Raw genomic sequence first — 18,285 nt, 5'->3', positions numbered from 1 at the left:
ACCTTCAGAGATGTTGTGCGAGCTATAATTGTATATTATTGTATGCCCAGAAGGCATACCCATTTAGAGATTCCTTCACTCTAGCCATTACAGTTAACCTCTTAGAACAAGGGTGTCTCACTCCAATTTGGTAATTTGGTATTTTGACAATATAATGGATTTGGATCTTTGAGCCAAATATGTTATTATATGAGGATATTTCTTTGGATTGAAATATATAGGAATCCTTATTTAAGACCTAATAAATGTTAAGGATCTTTACCAATATACTAGTACAGTATAAGTATGGCTATAAATCCTAGGTCTTTGACCTTAAAGGCCACGAATCTTCCATTTATATCACAGTTTCTAAGCTTGAGAGTAAGAAAACCTTTTCAGGGTCCTAATATTCACTCAATAACCATATGACTTAGATAAAGAATGTTATGACCTCAATCCCTAGCAGACCTTCTTGAAGTCTTAGAGCCGATCACACATCATATAAATACCCATTTGCCTCCAGCATCTCTCCGAGATGGATCGCTATGCTCTGCTTATATGTTTGCATTAGATTTTCTCCCTTTACTAGGTGGTATCTAGAAATTCTCCTTACTCATCAAGAGAATAGATCCAACAATACATCTAACCTATAGAAAGATACCAAAATAATCTAAATATATCACAACATATTTCTTTGTAAACATTTTGAAAATATGTGGGTACATAATTTAACCTATCGGATGAGCTGTATCCCCCCCAAAAAAGTTAGGTGCTTGTTCACAGCTGTATCTGAAAGACTCTAGGCAAGCTGTGCATATCTAAGTACCAGACACTAATTCCAAACTGCTTTAAACGTCACATTTTCACTTTAATATCTCCCAAGTACAGGCATACCTCAAAGATATTATGGGTTTGGTTCCAGACCACTGCACTAAAGTGAATATCACAATAAAGGGAGTCACATGAATTTTTGATTTCCCAGTGCATATAAAAGTTATGTTTACACTATATTGTAGTCTATTAAGTGTATAATAGCATTATGTCTTAAAAAACAGTGTACATACCTTAATTAAAAAAATACTTTATCACTAAAAAGTGCTAACCATCATTTGAACCTTCAGTGAGTCATAATCTTTTTGCTGGTGGAGGGTTTGAAATGTTGTGAGGATTCCCAAATGTGACACAGAGACACAAAGTGAGCAAACGCTGTTGGAAAAATGATGCCGATAGACTTGCTTGACGCAGGGTTGCCACAAACCTTCAGTTTGTAAAAAACACAGTACCTGTAAGGTGCCATAAAGCAAAGCACGATAAAACGAGGTATGCCTGCAAATCGTAAGCAATGTTTTTAAAAGCTTTCCAAGGAATAAGCATAGGCTATAAGAAATGTGGGGCTGAGTTTTAGCCATATAAACTTTTACAACTGGAAGAAAGTATAATTTGTAGGAAAATTGTGATTTGTAAAAATCAGTTTTATTTTATAACCCAAAAGAGTGACTGGCTTTACATAACATCGATCCTAACAAAATTATTGGACTCTTTAAGACTTTAGGGGTCATTTTTACTGCTCACTTTTTTTTATAAACACAGTTTTCTTATGAGTATTACATCACGTACCCGCATAAATATGCCCAGGCATGTGTGTTTGTACATGTGTCTGTAATACCCATGAAAAACATTTGTGAATGTCTGATATATGAAAAAAAAATTAAGGTTTTTTCAGTTGTTTATGATGGTCACTAAATTGGTAACACTTTCATTTTCTAGGTTCACGTAAATTTACTTCTAATGGAAGCACGGATGCAAGCTGAGCTTCTCTATGCTCTTCGTGCCATAACTCGGCATTTGACCTGAAGCATCATCCAGGGAAAATGTCATATATGTGTAAAGACCTTTTCACATAGGCTATACATCAGAAGCTGTTTGTGATGTAGCATCAAACATTATTCAATTCTCTAGTGTCAAAGTTTTAGCCGTTTTTTTGGGGGCGGCTGTAATGTGCAATGATGTATTTTCTTTTTCTTGATGCTTAACATGACTAACAATTGCAAAAATAATACTGAGGAGCACTACTTGGCATTGTTTATAGTTGGGTTTTTGGATACTGATCATAAGTCATGAACCTGGTTTGTTAATGCTTAACTTCAGTGCTTTGGGGTTTGTGTGTATGTGTATTTTTGTTCTTTCCTTTTTTTTTTTTTTAAATATGGAAAAGCGCTTACAATCTGCTCAAGCAATTGTTTTTCAGATATCGGAATTCAGCAATGAATGACCTCCTCTGGCCATTCTAGAATTTTAATGTTGTGTCCTAAATCTGGTGGAGGAGAAGCATGCGCTGTTGAACTAAGCTGCTCACAGGACACTCATCTGTGTCCCCAGGAGATTATTTGTCAGGCACTGTTTATTTTTTTTATTTGTTTATTTGTTTGTTTTTTTTTACTGCTATTGGCGATAACATGAAATGTGATACAGCCATTGTCCATAATTTAATGTGAAATTGATCATGATGAATTCTATAGCATGCTACTGAAATGCCAAATTCAGCTAGTTTCTTTCTCTTCTGAAACAGAAGTTTCCGTTTTCCATATCAGATGTATATATTAAAAGTGGAATTATGCACAATCCTTTCTATCACTGACAGTAATCCTCAGTCATCAGAAATAATCAGTGCTTGCAGGGCTACTTACAGTTCACTTAGTTGGCACATATAAACATGTACCCACATAAGACTGACCAAAAATTTTCTTTGCACATTTTTCTTTTCTCATAGTGTTTTCTATATTGCAGTAAGCGGAGGAAGGTTATAATATACCTATATTTTTTCCTGTTAGGCTTTTAGAACTTATTTTCCATGGTTTTTCTTATGATAGGTTAAACAGTTTATTATTCAAAGGTAAAAATTGTGTTTCTATGCATTAATGTGATTGAACGACAACAACAAAAGAGTGCAATATGTTAAAAAAAAAAAAATACTCAACAGACTTTCCCCCTACTATGTCACTGCAGAAGTGTCCTTTTAACACAGAGCCATAAAGAAATTTGGTTCAGATTTCTTTATCGCCCAAGGCTTTTGCCTTCCTGGGGTTGAACAATGTTCCTTTCATAATGCCAAAGCATCCCCTTCCCCAGAAAAATCTCTTTGGACAACTGGTTAAAAAAAGATCTCAAGTCTTAAGGGAAGAAAAAGCATCCCAAAAGTCACATTTTTGCATTGGTTTATGTTGCTTGATTAGATTATCTTCACAGAGCACAACATTATGTGTTTATAGCTTTAATTTATATTATGTTAATGAACCAGTGAAGTGCCTAAAGAGATGCTTACAGCTATCCAGTAGGACACAACTGCACTGCTTAAACACTTTTTGGTTAACTAAGGGTGACTTGAATTTTACACAAACATGCTAATTGTTTTAAAACAGATCCATTTTTTCATAGTGAATAAGATAGTTAAAATTTTCCGTTAGAGTTCCCACAAAGATTTCATTTTAGACTTACTTGTTATCTAGGACTTACTTTTTTTCTCTCATGAAAGAATTGTGGACTAGTGTTCTGTTCAGTCATTTTCCCCTTCCATTTATCATCCTTTTCTGGTACGATCCATTAGGTTGCTTTCTTTTAGGCTTTGTTCTAGATAAGAAAATAGAAAGATGACTGTAAACCTATGAATATGAGATAGTTCTGCATTTTTAGATTCCAGGATTTTGTTTGAAATCTTCCACGTGAGGAAAAAAATTGCTAATTTTTTTTAAGACAGGGTGGTTTATTTAAAGAGATTATTCAAAGAACTCATGTCAGATCTAGTCTGTTTTGTTTATTGTGTATACCATATGTTGATTTTATGCCATATCACATTATATAGATATGTGTTAAATACGAAGAAAGTCTTTAGGGGAATGGCAAAATACGAATGACAACATGCATGTCCATTTGACTTCCCCAATTTTAGAACTTTCAAGTTGAGGATATCCTTTACTCTTGACTTTTTTTTTTTTTTTTTTTAACTAGAATTCTTTCAGTTAATATCCCTATGTTTTTGTGCAGGTGACCTGTATTACAGGATAAAAAATGATTTTTATATATTGAAAAGGAGGAGAAATTCTCACAGAACACCATATGAGCTTTAGACCAAAAGGGGAAACAAGGTTTAAGTAACTAAAATGGCCACTTAGTTTTTGTTTTTTGTGTTCCCCCCAACCCCCGGAAATGTAGGTAGTTGGAGTTGGGTTATGGAAATCTTAGTGCCTTTACTAGATCTCTTTCCTAGCAAGGTTTCGTATTAGCTCAGCATTGATCTGTCTCATCACTAATCAGGAAAATCAGTTGACTTGGAACTATAAACAAAGACAAAACAATATGTTTATGAACCTCACTGAATCAGCCTAGAAAAGTTGACTCTGAAGGTGCCAAAGCACCTGCCGAGATGCAGCGCGCACAGCCTTCCGGGTTGTGAAATCCATTGTACAGCGAGTTTGCTGTGAACTTCAGCTAATGCAAACTTGAAATTCTGATGCGGTTTTCCAGGGTGGTATTTTTTCAGAGTATTGAATTTACTATGTAGTAATTTATAGTATAGCTTTTTATATTAAAATGTGATATTTTTAAAAGAGATATCTGGTTCAATTGGTGTATTGATGTGACTATACGATCTGCTAACCCACCCCTTGGGCTCGCATTGTGCCAAACTGAGATGTGCAGGTGTGCGTGAGAAAAGCACACGTGAATGGGAAGCCTCTAACTCCGTTGCTTATTATTTTCAAAATAGTCTAATGATCCACTGCTGTATATGCTTGGTGGATAGCCGTTTACTTTTGAATTTCAAATTTTCCCACTTCCAGTTATAACTCTCAATTTCTCAGATCATCTTAGGAAAATCCAGCTACTCTCCTCTCTGAAAGTAAATCTTGAACCCGACCCCTTGACTGCGGGAGTGGCCAGGCAGGTGCCTCCTTGGGAGCCTTTTGATGAGGCTTCCTCAGATGGACTTGTGATAATTAGAGGAAAACAGGCTTTTGAGACGGGACAACTTATTATTTCTTCACCTTTTTGAGCTAAGGATACTATCTCAGTCTCAGGAAGAATCTTTGTCCCATTTGGGGTACTTTTTAAATAAAGAATGGCTAGTGTGGAATCTGGGGCATGGCCTTGGCCTCTAATTATGACTTTAAACTCAAATAATATTGACAGAGCAACACAGGACTGTCTTAGAACAGAAAACTCGATGTCAGCTTTATATCAGAATCATATTTGAACCAGAGCCCCTATTTTAATTGTATTATAAAGTCCCTTAAATTGGGATTGACCTATATACACTAACTAATATGTATACAATAGATAACTAATGAGAACCTGCTGTATAGCACAGGGAACTCTACTTCATTTCGCTGTACAGTAGAAACTAACACAACATTGTAAAACAAATATACCCCAATACAAAATAATTAATTAATTAAGTCCCTTAAAGATTTTAAATGCTTCTAACAGCTAGTTAACATTATTCCTGAGCAACTTTTTTTCCCACCTTATAGAGTTTTTAAATCCAAAATCTTAGATTTTTATGCCACAGCAAAATGAAATTATCACGAACAATTAAAGATCTGTACTTAAAAATAGTTCACCACTTTCATGCAGAGCGCATGCATATATGATGGTAAGATTCTTTTAAACACTAAGGACAATTCGTGAGGGAAAAAAAAATTTCAGTGCATATTATAAAAATGATTTGCACTGTGCTAGTAAAATGAGGTTTTTGTTTTGTTTTATGTTGTGTTTTAAAGACAATTCTAAATCATTCCTCTGGAAAGCAAGACCTTAAACTCTTCTCTTTATCTAAGGGGACTTTTCTTCTTTTATGCAAATAGACGGTCTTGCATGAAGCGAAAATTATGCAACAATAATGTTATATAAATAGTAGAGGAAATTTGCTAATAGTATAATTCAACAGTAAACTGAAAGGTATATGGCTCCTCTATTCAGATCGAGTTTTAAGTTACCTAATTTTATAGTCAGAACCTATTCTAGGTGGCCATAATCATAAACTGTGTTTCCCGATTATATCCCTCTGGAGACTGAGAATCAAATAATCTTTCCTTAAAACAGTACTGTAACACGAATGTATTCATCTCAGTCAACAGAACTTCAGTGCCCCCTGTATGTGGGGCTTACTTCCATGCTAATTTGGCTTTGTTAGTAGTATCCGCTCAGGTGAGACCTAGAACAAAAATATCTGGGGTGAAATGGATCATAGAGGTAGAGGTACCTGTCAAGGCAGAAACCTGTGAGGAAGGAAGAATCTTTCAAAGAACACATGGACCATAATTCTAAGAGCTTGGCTGCCGTCAGCATCACACACCTAATCTAAAGGAGCACTTCCTATTGTGGGAGCTTCTGCCTACATTCAGCCCGTCCTTTCCTGCCTGCTTTCTCTTCCTCCAAGTGCCTCGACCTCTACCACGCTCGCTCTCTTCCCCTCCCCTCAGCCCATCTTGGTCTGAGCGCCTTTTCACAATCCAAACGAAACATCACCAGCCACCTGCTGATCGTCACCAGCACTTACTTTTCCCAGTTACTTCTTCTCCATCCGTGAGGAATACGACTTGTCCCAACTCCCTCGAAATCCCTCTACCATCTAGCTATATTTTGGCTAACCTTTGCCCTGGACACCCTCCCAGATCTAATGCAGCACCACGTGTAATCTCGTCCATCCCATACTGTTCTACCCTTTCCCAGCTGCCAAAATATCTTGCTCTCCTCTACCTCATCCCCAAAGAGCCTATAAACTCAGAGTATCCAACCTTTTCATGGATTCACTCTCCGTTGTTCAGTAATACTACTTCCATATTTTAAATAAATCATAGAAGATTTTTGCCTTCTATCAAAGTAGGAATCTTTATATTTATACATGATACAGAAATTGAACTATTTCTACCATGCAGAATTTAGCATTTAGCAGGATTTTAAAGTGATTGAATTGCCATCTTAACCTGGATCTATATTTGGTTAGTCCAAGTTATTTGAATGTAAAGTGAAAATTCTCCAACAATCCAGATTGATCTGTAACCTATCAATGGAACAGGAAGTTTCTGGCATACAAATGGGTGGTGTTTCAGACATTTGTTTTATTGGTGTCATTTGGGCCTTGAAACACATTTCCAATAGAAGGACATATGATAAAGCATGTTTAGGTGGTCCCACTGGATCACAGAAGACCATTTGATTTATAATATAGATAAAATACCATAAAATTGGCTACATAATGGTTTGATTAAGCTTCCCTAGGTTAGACTAAGCTTCTAACCCCTATTCCTACCCTATTCTCATGCGGGAAAATGAGCTACGGGATGAAAAGGGAATGCACTGCCTTCGTAGTCCTTACAACCATGGCTGCACTTCCGGTATATCTAGACAGTATCATTAAGGAACAGGAAACGCACAGAAGGGGAAGAAGCATCAGTTCTTCCTCTCTGGCCAGTGCCTGCTCAGTGTGGTCCATAGATGAACACTGTCAGGCTTCTGACGTGGGGCGTGTTTATCTATAGACCTAAAGACAAACCCCCCTTGTTTGAAAGTACAGATTATTATGATCTACAGTGGTATTTGGATGGCCTTCCACGCCCGTTCATGAACAACCCAACCTGATAACAGAGTCTAGTCGATTCCTTTAAGGGCCCAGAAATGAATAGATGCCTAGTTAAGAAATGAGACTTGAATAATGGAGACTGAAAGGATGGTTTTTATTAAATCATACGTCATGAAGTGTTCATTCTAGCTTTAATTACGACTGCACCACCATGAAGTCCAGAGTTGAAAAAAGAAGGAATATGGGGGCGGTGGGCGGGGGGATGCCTATCTGATTCTTTTCAATGCTTGTGGAAATCTTTGAAATAAGAAAATGCATACTATAAAATAGCCATTAGAACAAACACCCCATTTTACAGCTCATAGGACAGCATCAAATGTTAGTCTAAATATGATCAATGTAATTTTTGGTATATAAATTTGCTAAAACAGTCTATTTTCTTGCACCCCTCAGTTTAACCTCTTAAAAATGAATGTATAATTTTAACAGAAAGAATATCAAAAGGAGAGACACTCTCTAGTCTTTAATGTTAAAATATTGTTTATGAATGCTGATTAGCTTAAGTATTCATTATGACACTTACTGAATGGAACTGATCATACGTCTCTTTCTTGAGTTAGTCCTTACAGATTGTCAGCTGACTCCCAAATCTGGTAAGGAAGGATCAAAAGGTAGGATAAAGGAAATGTATCAGTTGGGTAGCCAAGAAATTTCCTTCGTAATGTTGAGACTGTTTTCTCCTTTCTGAATTTCACTGGTTCGCTAAAATAAAGGGTAAGCATTAAATGGTACCCTTGTTCATCAAGGAAAGAAAGTCATCCCAACTCTATATCTACTGCAGATAATTTCCTTTACATCCATATATCTTCCCTGGAAAGAAAATGCAATTTTTCCCTTCCTCTTTCTCCTCACGTTTACTCTTTTCAATCCGATAAGATAGACACAGAAAGCAAACCACAAGCCAGTTTGGCATCTTCTCCATGCTAATAGAATACTCACAGCCACATGCACAGTTGGAGCAAGCTTACAAAGAACCTTGTCAGGTCAACTTGGAACATGGCCTTGCTACTGGGATTAGCTCCTTCAAACCTGAAAATAACTTTCCTGGTCATGGAAGAACTGGATGTATCCTTTAGCTTAAGAAATAGGATTTGAACTTGAAATCTCTTTTTTTTTTTTTAACCTGATTTTGCAGAGCAGCTACATCATGAATGTATATATTAAGACTTTGTAGCTGAATTGCACATGAAATCAGATTGCCAACTTCTTATCTTTCAATTTTAGACATCATTTTATCCTTAAGTTGTGAGTGATATATGTAGCATGCTGTGAAACGTCTGTTATAGTTCTTTAATTCATCAGTATTAATACAGAATTATCTTTTGCGTTCCTTGGTACTTTTTATTCCATGTAATCAGAAGCTGTGATGTTTTGCCTTTGTAGTCCTGTGCTTTGTTACTGTAATTTTTTTTTTACGAAGCACGTGACTTTGGACTAACGTGAGGCGGATGACGTGATCTTTAAGACTGCTATATATCTATCAGTCTCTTACTATATAAGGTTTTCAATTAGAATAAGCTTTTATCAAATAGATCATTGATGCAATTTAGGACTCACACAATTTTCAGTGTCAAATGGCGGTCATACATTTATAGTTTCAATTCTGAAAATAGCAAACTTGCTAAACAGCCACTTTAAACTTGTTCTGGCAAATCAGACCCTGCTGTAGATATAGTCTAAGTTAGTTAACCATATAAGGCTTTTCAACTATTATGCCCTCCACATAAGTCAGCAGTTAAGAAGATTATAGAACCCATGAAAGCTTTTTGTGTGTATAACTAGGTTTTATTTTTCTTATGTTGCTGATTCTACAGTTCTGACTAAAGCTGACCTGAATGGATCAGTTTTTGTGTAATATTCTAGTGCTTTAATGCCTCTTTTTTTTTCCTTTTTTTTTTTTTTTTTTGGAGGGATGGGTAATATTATTTGAACAGATGCAGAAGGAACTGTTGGTGAGTCAAGGCAAACACATTTGAAATAAAGGAACTGTGTATTAACATGTTAACAATTCATAACTGCACTTTTTATGACATTTTGAAAATCTATTTATAGGTACAGAACAATGGGTTTTGTTAAACTGTATCACATTTATACTTGCAGAAATTTATTTCATTGTTATTAGTAGGAATTTTATTGGTTCAATAAAATTGGCAAAACTGAACACTGTTTGCTTTTATATATATATATTTAAATTAATATTGGAGTAGCATTCTTGCCTAGGTTTGTTTCTGCTTAAATTACTGGACATGCATTCTGAAAGACATCAGCATTGTAAGAGTCATTTTTTCCCCCTTATTTCTTCCTGACCCAGTTTTCTTGTGATATTTCTTACAGTCACTTGATACTGCATTAATAGAATACTGCAATAGTGTAAGTTGTGCAAAACGTACAGTTATTGTTACCTTTGAAAATGTCCATTGTGATCTCAGCAATAGGCAAATTAGTTTCACTATTATCTCTTATTAACCAAAAATAGTAAGGTAGAATGAGGAAAGGCGCATTGAACCTGGGGTCAGAGCTTGAATTCAAAGCTCGTTTTTCACATTCTACTAGCTTTGTGACCTTAAGGAATTGGATCTCTAGGAACGTCGATTTCTGTCCCACAATCTGAGGGGGATAATGCCTTCTTGAGATGGTTGTTTGAGATTAGGTGAAGTGTAATAATATATTTGAAATATGCAGTACAGTGATGACTCTGAGTGAATAAATGAGAAAGCCCAGAGAATACTCTTGTTGCTAACTGAAATAAAGAGTTAGGAAGGAGAATTTGGGGGGAGGGGGGTTTATACATGTGTAATGTGAGGTGACAGTAAGACTCCCAAGTAGAAATGTAAAATAGTCTTTGGGAAAGTTATAGAGGATGTGCAAAGCCTTTTGTGCAAGGTATTCCAAGGAGAGCCCTTTTTACTTCTCTTAGCTCGCTGATTACATAAAAATTCATAGCAAAGGCAAGAACTCTCCCTTTGTGCCATGTGTCCAGCTGTACTGGGAGATCAGCAAAAACCAGCTTCTTGCTAATTAGAGTCTGCCTTTTTCAATAATATGCAACCTCTGGGAGAGATAAAGGACAGGACACATCAGACCAAACTCAGCCAACAGCTAAGTTTCCACTTCTCCCCCAGTTCAAACTCCAGCTTTTTGACCCTAGCTCCCTAGGAATTGATTAATAACTTTGAGCCATTTTTAAAAGTAAAATGAAACTCTTTGTTTATGTGTGTATTTGATCTTTTCACATATATGATCTCATTTAATCCTCATAATAACTTTGTAAAGAAAGGATGACATTTTACAGAAGAGGAACTGAGTCTTGAGAGCTTTGCCCAAGAGTTGGCACTTAGAATCAGCACAGTGGGAATTTGAACTCTGTCTTTCTGATGCCACTTTTATACTAAACTTCACTACCTTAATTCAGCCTAAGTTTCTTAGGTTAATGATATAAATGACTATGCTCTCAACAGGACATTTTAACTGAAAAATAAAAGGATAGTCCGTGCTCCAAACAAGAGGTTAGATAACTTACCTCTCTGGCTAACTTGCAACTTTTTTTAAATTTTAAAAAACAGATTTTTTTTTCCTCCAGTCCTGAATGGGCCTTACGATTTAAAAGACGCTCCCCGAGGGAGAGGTTCACAGACCAATATATAAAAGCAGGACTTGTCAATTTAAAGGCCAGAAGTCTCTCCAAAGAGAACAATAAGCCTGATCCTAAAGAAGACTCAGGAAAGCTTACAACCGTGTTACTTTTTTATTTTTAGGACCATTCTGTATGGTGGAAGTTACCAATGCAAAGTCATAGTTTCTAATGTATTTAATTTTCTTCTCCCATAATCTCACGTACTTGAGATGTTTCAAAACACAGGTGGGCCCAAATCTTTCCATAGAACTCTTTTTTAAATATATAAACTTACTTTATTTATTTTGGCTGCGCTGGGTCTTCGTTGCTATACACAGGCTTTCTGTAGCTGCAGCGAGCGGGTCTACTCTTTGTTGCAGAGCACGGGCTCTAGGCACGCAGACTTCAGTAGTTGTGGCACGCGGGCTTCAGTAGTTGTGGCTCGTGGGCTCTAGAGCCCAGGCTCAGTAGTTGTGGCGCACGGGCTTCATGCTCTGTGGCATGTGGGATCTTCCCAGACCAGGGATCGAACCTGTGTCCCCTGCGTTGGCAGGCGGATTCTTAACCACTGAGCCACCAGGGAAGTCCCTCTTCTTTTTTTTTTTTTTTTTTTTTTTTTTTTAATTCATCCATAGAACTCTTTAAAAGGAGTTTGAGACAAGAATTCTTAATACTCGCTCTTACACTGGCCTGCTTCTAAAATAAACATAAACAAACCCTTCATCTTCACATCAAGAGGAAACTCAGGAAGAGTCTCCTGGTTACAGTACTTTCACCGCCCACTGACTGTCTCCTTTATTTGTTGAGGCAGCGGCGCCAGCCACTCCACACACACCAGCTGCTTCACACATCAACCACTTTACCGTGGCCCATCGCTAACTCCCTCCTGCCCTGTGCTGTGGCCACCAGCTCCGCTCAGGCTGGGGCCAGGTTTTCCCAGAGACAGTGGGAAAGCACCTCTTAGGTCTGGCTTCCTGCCCCGGGGCTGCTCTGAGTGCTTGTGGCAGGGTGCCAGATGGACCTGCCTCGACACTGATCGTGCACAACCACAAGTGAAGGGAGTTAACAGTTAACCCCTGAGCAGTGACTAACTAGAGACAAGGGATGAGTGTTTCCTTCTTTCCGTCTCCCAGGTTGCAGTTCAGAGACTCAGAGGGCCTGGTGGAATCGAATACCAGTCTACTCTTTCCTCCTTTTCCTATTTCACTCCCCCGGTCCTCCACTCCGGCCACTTGATCTCAAAGAAACCTTGTTCTCGGGCCTTGCTTCCTGGAAGTCCACACCAAGATAAGGCAGGGCAGTGCAGTGCTGGGGTTTATCAAGCAGGTCCTAGAATAAATTCAAATCTCAACTCCACCATCGGGAACTATCTGGACTTGAACAAACTACCTGATCTTGTGGTTCCTCCGTTTCCTCATCTGTAAATACAGATAACGGTAATGACAAAGAAGACATAGCCCTTGTCGTTAAGAAGGGGGAAGTGTGGGTAAGAAGAGGGTAAAACAGGCAACATCAGACAGCATAGGAAAGAAGATAATAGCTTGTAATGTGGGGTCGTAAAAAGAGCCATCATTTATCAAGTTATCATGTGTCCTATCTAAACGTTAGAAACTTTAAATACATTGTTTTATTATAGCCCCCCTGCAAGCAGGTATTATCCCCATTTTAGAGAGTTAAAAAGAACCTTCCTTCCGAGGTAATGAGCATTAAGCTAAAATACCTTTGTTTAGCTCACAGGAAACATCCTGACCAGGTCCACCTGTGAATGACTGCAGGGAGGAAGAAATTAACACATCTCCTCCGGAGGCTGATGGAAGCCAGGACGTGTTTGACTTTACTCCCTCCCCTTTTAGTATAAGAGGAGTCTGAATTCTAACTCAGGCAAGATGGTTCTTTAGGCCACGAGTCCACCATCTTCTCGGTCTGCTGGCTTTCCGAATAAAGTCGTTATTCCTTGCCTCAACAACTCGTCTCTCGATTATTGGCCTGTCGTGCGGCGAGCAGCACGAGCTTAGACTCAGTAACCAGATGCCAAATAAAGAGGAGAGTCGTGCATTTTTGTCTGCTGTTAACAGTGATGGCTTTTAAAACAGTGAATATTGAAACAGGCACTTCTAGAATTGCTACGATTTGGACTTGCAGAGATTGAGGAACTACATGTTTAGGCAAGGAGGTCGGAGGGAGCAAAAGCCTGCTGCAACATGCAGTGCACGTGTGCGGGACCTACATTAGAAGATGAATTTGGAAATTGTAATTTGGTCAGATGTGCAGGGTCTGAAAGGTCAGGCTAAAGGACTTGTATTTATTCATTTGGAAAAGGAGATGAAAGCCATTTTCAATGGGTCTTTAGCACAGGATGGATGTGTCCCACTTTAAAACAATAGCATCTCCTTGGCAACCAGAGCCCAACTAGAATTTCAGGGCAGCATGGAAACAGGATCTGCAAGGTAACTGTGATGCCTTCTTTGGGACGTTTTCTGAATATCTTGAATAATTTCCTGAATACTTTTGCACATCCCCCTGGATGATGTACTCCAGGCCATGACTGGTAAAGCTTAACATACTCGAAGCAGACAGTTGCCATACAAGGCCTTACCTTCCCACCTACGTGCGCAGAGGCTCCTTCGATGCCCAGGACCAGTGTGAGACCCTTCAGAACTTGGTGCCTTCTAGCCATGCGATACCTAAACGGATAACGATTAAGTGATGGATGTGGTAGATTATTTGTATAAATGGTACCATTTGATGTCCTCCCTGGACCCACACGCTTTGGAATGTGACTTTACAGCTTATCTTATTAAGAGGTAGGGTCTGTTTCTCCACCTCCTTGAATGCGGGCCCTTCCTGTGACCAAGTTGGCCAACAGCGTGGCAGAAGTGGCATTGTACAAGTCGCAGAGCTAGGCTCTAAGGCCTTGCACGCTTCCACACTCTCTCAGAATTTGGGCATGCCTGGGCTAGCCTGCTGGAGGACTAGCCACTTGGAACAAGCTGGATTGCCCCAGGGGTTCTGGCCAAGGTGTGGGAAAGCCCAAGCAAGATCATTCGAGTCATTTAGCCTGACTGCTAGCCTGACAACTGACTGCTGACTCAGGGGGGTGCCTCACCCAGCCCAGTTCAGATCAGCAGAATCACCCCGCCAACCCACAGACTCATGAACAGCATTGTAATTGTACACCATTGAGGTTTTAGGGTTGTATGTTACACAGCATGGCTGTGGCAGTAGATAACTGATATCACATCAGTGCTGGAGGTGGTTAGCACTTCATCCACAGAGAAACTGGATTGGAAAAATTATTCTTATGTCACAGTCTCTGAAGGATAACCTTGAGAATAGTTGTAGGGATTTTCATTTATAATCTCTAAACTAGAGTCAGCGTCGTTGGTAAAAACAATCAGCCCTTTGCTCATCCCTGTCCTCAGAATGTCCATCTTCATGGGGTGAAATGTATCACATTCCTGTTAAGCTTGTTCTTAGGTCTTCATCCTCAATATTTTGGATCCAAAGTATGACTGTACTCATAACGGGGCTGGTGAGGTTAGGGCCAAAAAACCCAAACTTTAGAGTATAAGAGTCCCTGAGGAACTTGTTAAAAATCCAGGTTCATGGAACCATCCCCATTAATTCCGATTTAATGAATATGGGCAGAGACCATATTCATTTGGAATTTGGAATTTTTGAATTTTATTTAATTTATTTTTCTATACAGCATGTTCTTATTAGTTATCTATTTTATACATATGAATCTCCATTTTTAAAAAGTATCTCTGGTAACTGGGGGCGGCATGGTCAGACTTTGAGGGGAAAATGGTTCAGGTTACAAGACGAGCTTTCCAGTTCTGAATGTAATAAAACTATAATATGGGGTCATGCAACCAGGTAATAATTGAAGTCTGTGAAAAGATAAAAAGCAAACCAATCCACAGAAAGACAAGTGGACACAGAAAGTCATCATGAATAAGGTACAAGGAAAAGAAATATTTTTCTCCTGGCCTTTCACTAAAGTTTCCTGCGCTACTTCTATTTCTACCTCAAGTGAAGTTTAGGCTAGATTAATAGTTCTCGACCATGTTGCACCTAGAATCACATGAGGACTTTAAAAATACTGATATCTGAGAACCCCACACCCACCCCGAGATTCTGGTGGACTTAGTCTGAGGAGCCAGCAAGACATTTGGTTTTGAAAAGCTCTCCTGGTGATTCCAGCGTCCAGCACATTTTGAGAACCAGTGGACAAGATTAATAACACCTCCCACCAAGTAGATCTCTTCCTAACAGTGGAGAGAATCACAGCCCAATTTATGACCTCCGGGCAGAATGGAGAGAAGACAGCTGGATTAGGCAGAGAAGAAAAGGAATTCTCATCTGCTTCTAAAACCATACTTCATGGCAGAGTCTTAGAAGTGCTGGGACAGTGAACACGGAAACATACACCCAGTTCACGTGACCCCAGGAAAAGAAGGCAAGTGTCGACGCTTGCTTGTGGGCAGAACAAGTTTTGCATACTGAAGTCATTCTAGATGTCTCTGTCTCTGCAGTGTGTACACTTAAAAGTGTGGTATACAGGTTACATCGGGTCTTTGATAATTAACTCTCTCCCTCTAAATTTGTGGTAAGAATGCTTGTCTGGTATTTCAGATATTTCTTGAATGCACAGATCCTGTGTGACGTACAATAGTCCCATGAAAATAAGACTTAGGGGAATTCTTTAAAAACTAAATGGACTCTGGAAGATTACAAGTCTAAGCAATGGTTCTCAAACCTTCTCCCTGTGCATCGAAATCTACAGGGAAGCTTCTTAAAAACAGAGATTCCTGGAAACCACCCGAACTTACTAAATCAGAATGGGAGGTCAGGGGTCAATACAATTTCCCTTTTTACAAGTTCCCCACACAAATTTTTATGCACTCAGTACCACAAGAGTCTCCTTTTGAGAACCATGTATCTTTGGGGACAGGCCCCCTTAGGGGGTTTTTACACAGAGTTACACAGCCTTAAATCCACTTGGACTGTCTCCACCCTCTCTCCATGTTCAGTATATGACTGGGAAACCAAAGAAGGTTGCCATGTTATCAAAGCAGCAAATCAAAAGGCATCCAGAAGAAGCTGCATCAAAGATGGGTTCCTGGGCTTCCCTGGTGGCGCAGTGGTTGAGAATCTGCCTGCTGATGCAGGGGACACGGGTTCGAGCCCTGATCTGGGAAGATCCCACATGCCGCGGAGCAACTGGGCCCGTGAGCCACAACTACTGAGCCTGCACGTCTGGAGCCTGTGCTCCGCAACAGGAGAGGCCGTGATAGTGAGAGGCCCGCGCACCGCGATGAAGAGTGGCCCCTGCTTGCCACAACTAGAGAAAGCCCTCGCACAGAAACGAAGATCCAACACAGCAAAAATAAATTAATTAATTAATAAACTCCTACCCTCAACATCTTCTTTAAAAAAACAAAAAACGCATACGCCCTTAAAAAAAAAAAAAGATGGGTTCCCCACGGTGAAAATGAGCTCCCATTATAAACTTCGGTTACAAATGTCTACTGAAATGGAACTTCTCAGCCAAAAGGCAAAAACACTCTTAATGCTCTTCATACACATTTCTGAATTGCTTCCCAGAAAGGTTGTGCCAGTTTACACCTTGACAATGTGCATGAGATGCCCATCCCTATGGTCACAAGCACTTCAGACGAACTGTAGCTCCTACCTAAGTTTGCCCAGCGCTGGCCTTGATGGGATAAGATAGAAATACACTGTGCCTGGACCAAGGAGTCAGTGAGGGGCAAGGCTCAGACAGCCATGGGACTTCTGAGCCAGAGAGAAGGACTCTGACCCCCTGATTGATTCTCTGTGGTTTTCAAGAGAAGTGTGGCTCTCAGCCCGGAGAGGCTGTGGGGGCCCCAGCTGCTTGGCAGAAGGTTGGGGGATGCTGCCTATGGAAGCAGCTCCTCTGGGCTGAGGCCAGGGCTGACTCCACGGAGAGGGCCCCCAGGTGGGGTAAGGGAGTGACTGAGAGGGTGGGAGGTCAACAGAGGCAGCGAGGTTGAAGGCTTCAGAAGACCCTGTCCTCTAACTTCAGGTGACACAGCCAAGTTATTCCTGTGTCCTCTCCCTCAGCTTCCTGGTGCTGCCATGGGACTCCAGGCTGCTTGGGGCTGTGCCTACCAGACTTCTCCTAAAGCAACATACCCATGTCTCTGAGGGGTAGATTCTAGCCAACTCCTTCCATAGAGCACTTTCTATGTAAAACAGTATTCTGTACCTAGAACCTTTTTTACTCAGTTCTGGTGGGCCCCAAAGGATTTAGGAGTTGGCGACGTGCTCCCATATTCCAAAGTGAAATAATGGCTCATGAACTCAGGAGTAGCAAGAGAGGTCCTCCCACACCTGTTTGTGACCCTTAACCTCAACCCCACTCCTGGCTAAAGGAGCTGAGGTTGAAAAGGCAGGAGGAGATTTCTTTACAAAGAACTATGTTTGAGCTCCTCACAGAGACTATTCTGAGGCATTTATACACGTCTGGTGCGGTTTAAAGAACCCCATGGACAGTGCTCGCCTCCAATCTAGAAGAAAGCACACAGGCTAGATTACGACTCAAGTTGCCCAGGGTGGCATTTGGCAGGGGACGGTGCGTGAGCACTCTTAGACCAGAGGAGACCTTGGAAGATAAGCTGGCTGGAGCCATCTTGAAGGGACACCGTCTAAGAGGGGGCCTGCCAGAGGAAGGTGGGATCACAAGAGGACACCCAGAGAGTGCATGTCCTGAGTCAGCCCCCGTGTTGTCAAGCCTGTCTCAAATTGTGTGTGTGGAGGAGGGAGGGATGACGTGATCGGATCTGCATTTCAAGAACATTCTGGCTGGAGCATGGAGAATGGAGGGGACCAGAAGAGCAGTAAGAAGGCGTGTTAGTAAGCCAATCAGGTGAAAGGAGCAGGTAGCATGGACCAGGACGGGGACTGCAGAGATGGTGAGAAGTAACTGGATCTAGGAGATGCGAAAGAGGTCAAAGTGATTGAATTGGGGGGAGGGTAAACAAGGAGGCACCCACAATTCCTTGTTTCCTGG

At 40.1% G+C, this 18,285-nt stretch overlaps 1 protein-coding gene across 1 annotated transcript in view; it reads left to right on the top strand.

The window, feature by feature from the left end:
- Positions 1-8,758, top strand: part of SESN3 (sestrin 3) — a 72,864-nt gene extending 64,106 nt beyond the window's left edge. Inside the window, exon 10 of the mRNA XM_030883731.2 lies at positions 1,747-8,758. Coding sequence (XP_030739591.1) covers positions 1,747-1,833 — 87 coding nt within the window. The 3' untranslated portion in view covers positions 1,834-8,758. The remainder of the gene's footprint in view (positions 1-1,746) is intronic.
- Positions 8,759-18,285: the final 9,527 nt, after the last annotated feature.

The sequence above is a fragment of the Globicephala melas genome, chromosome 8, assembly GCF_963455315.2.
Source record: "Globicephala melas chromosome 8, mGloMel1.2, whole genome shotgun sequence".
NCBI classification, from domain to species: domain Eukaryota; kingdom Metazoa; phylum Chordata; class Mammalia; order Artiodactyla; family Delphinidae; genus Globicephala; species Globicephala melas.
The sequence above is the reverse complement of the archived record's forward strand: the minus strand, read 5'-3'. Positions and strand labels throughout refer to the sequence as shown.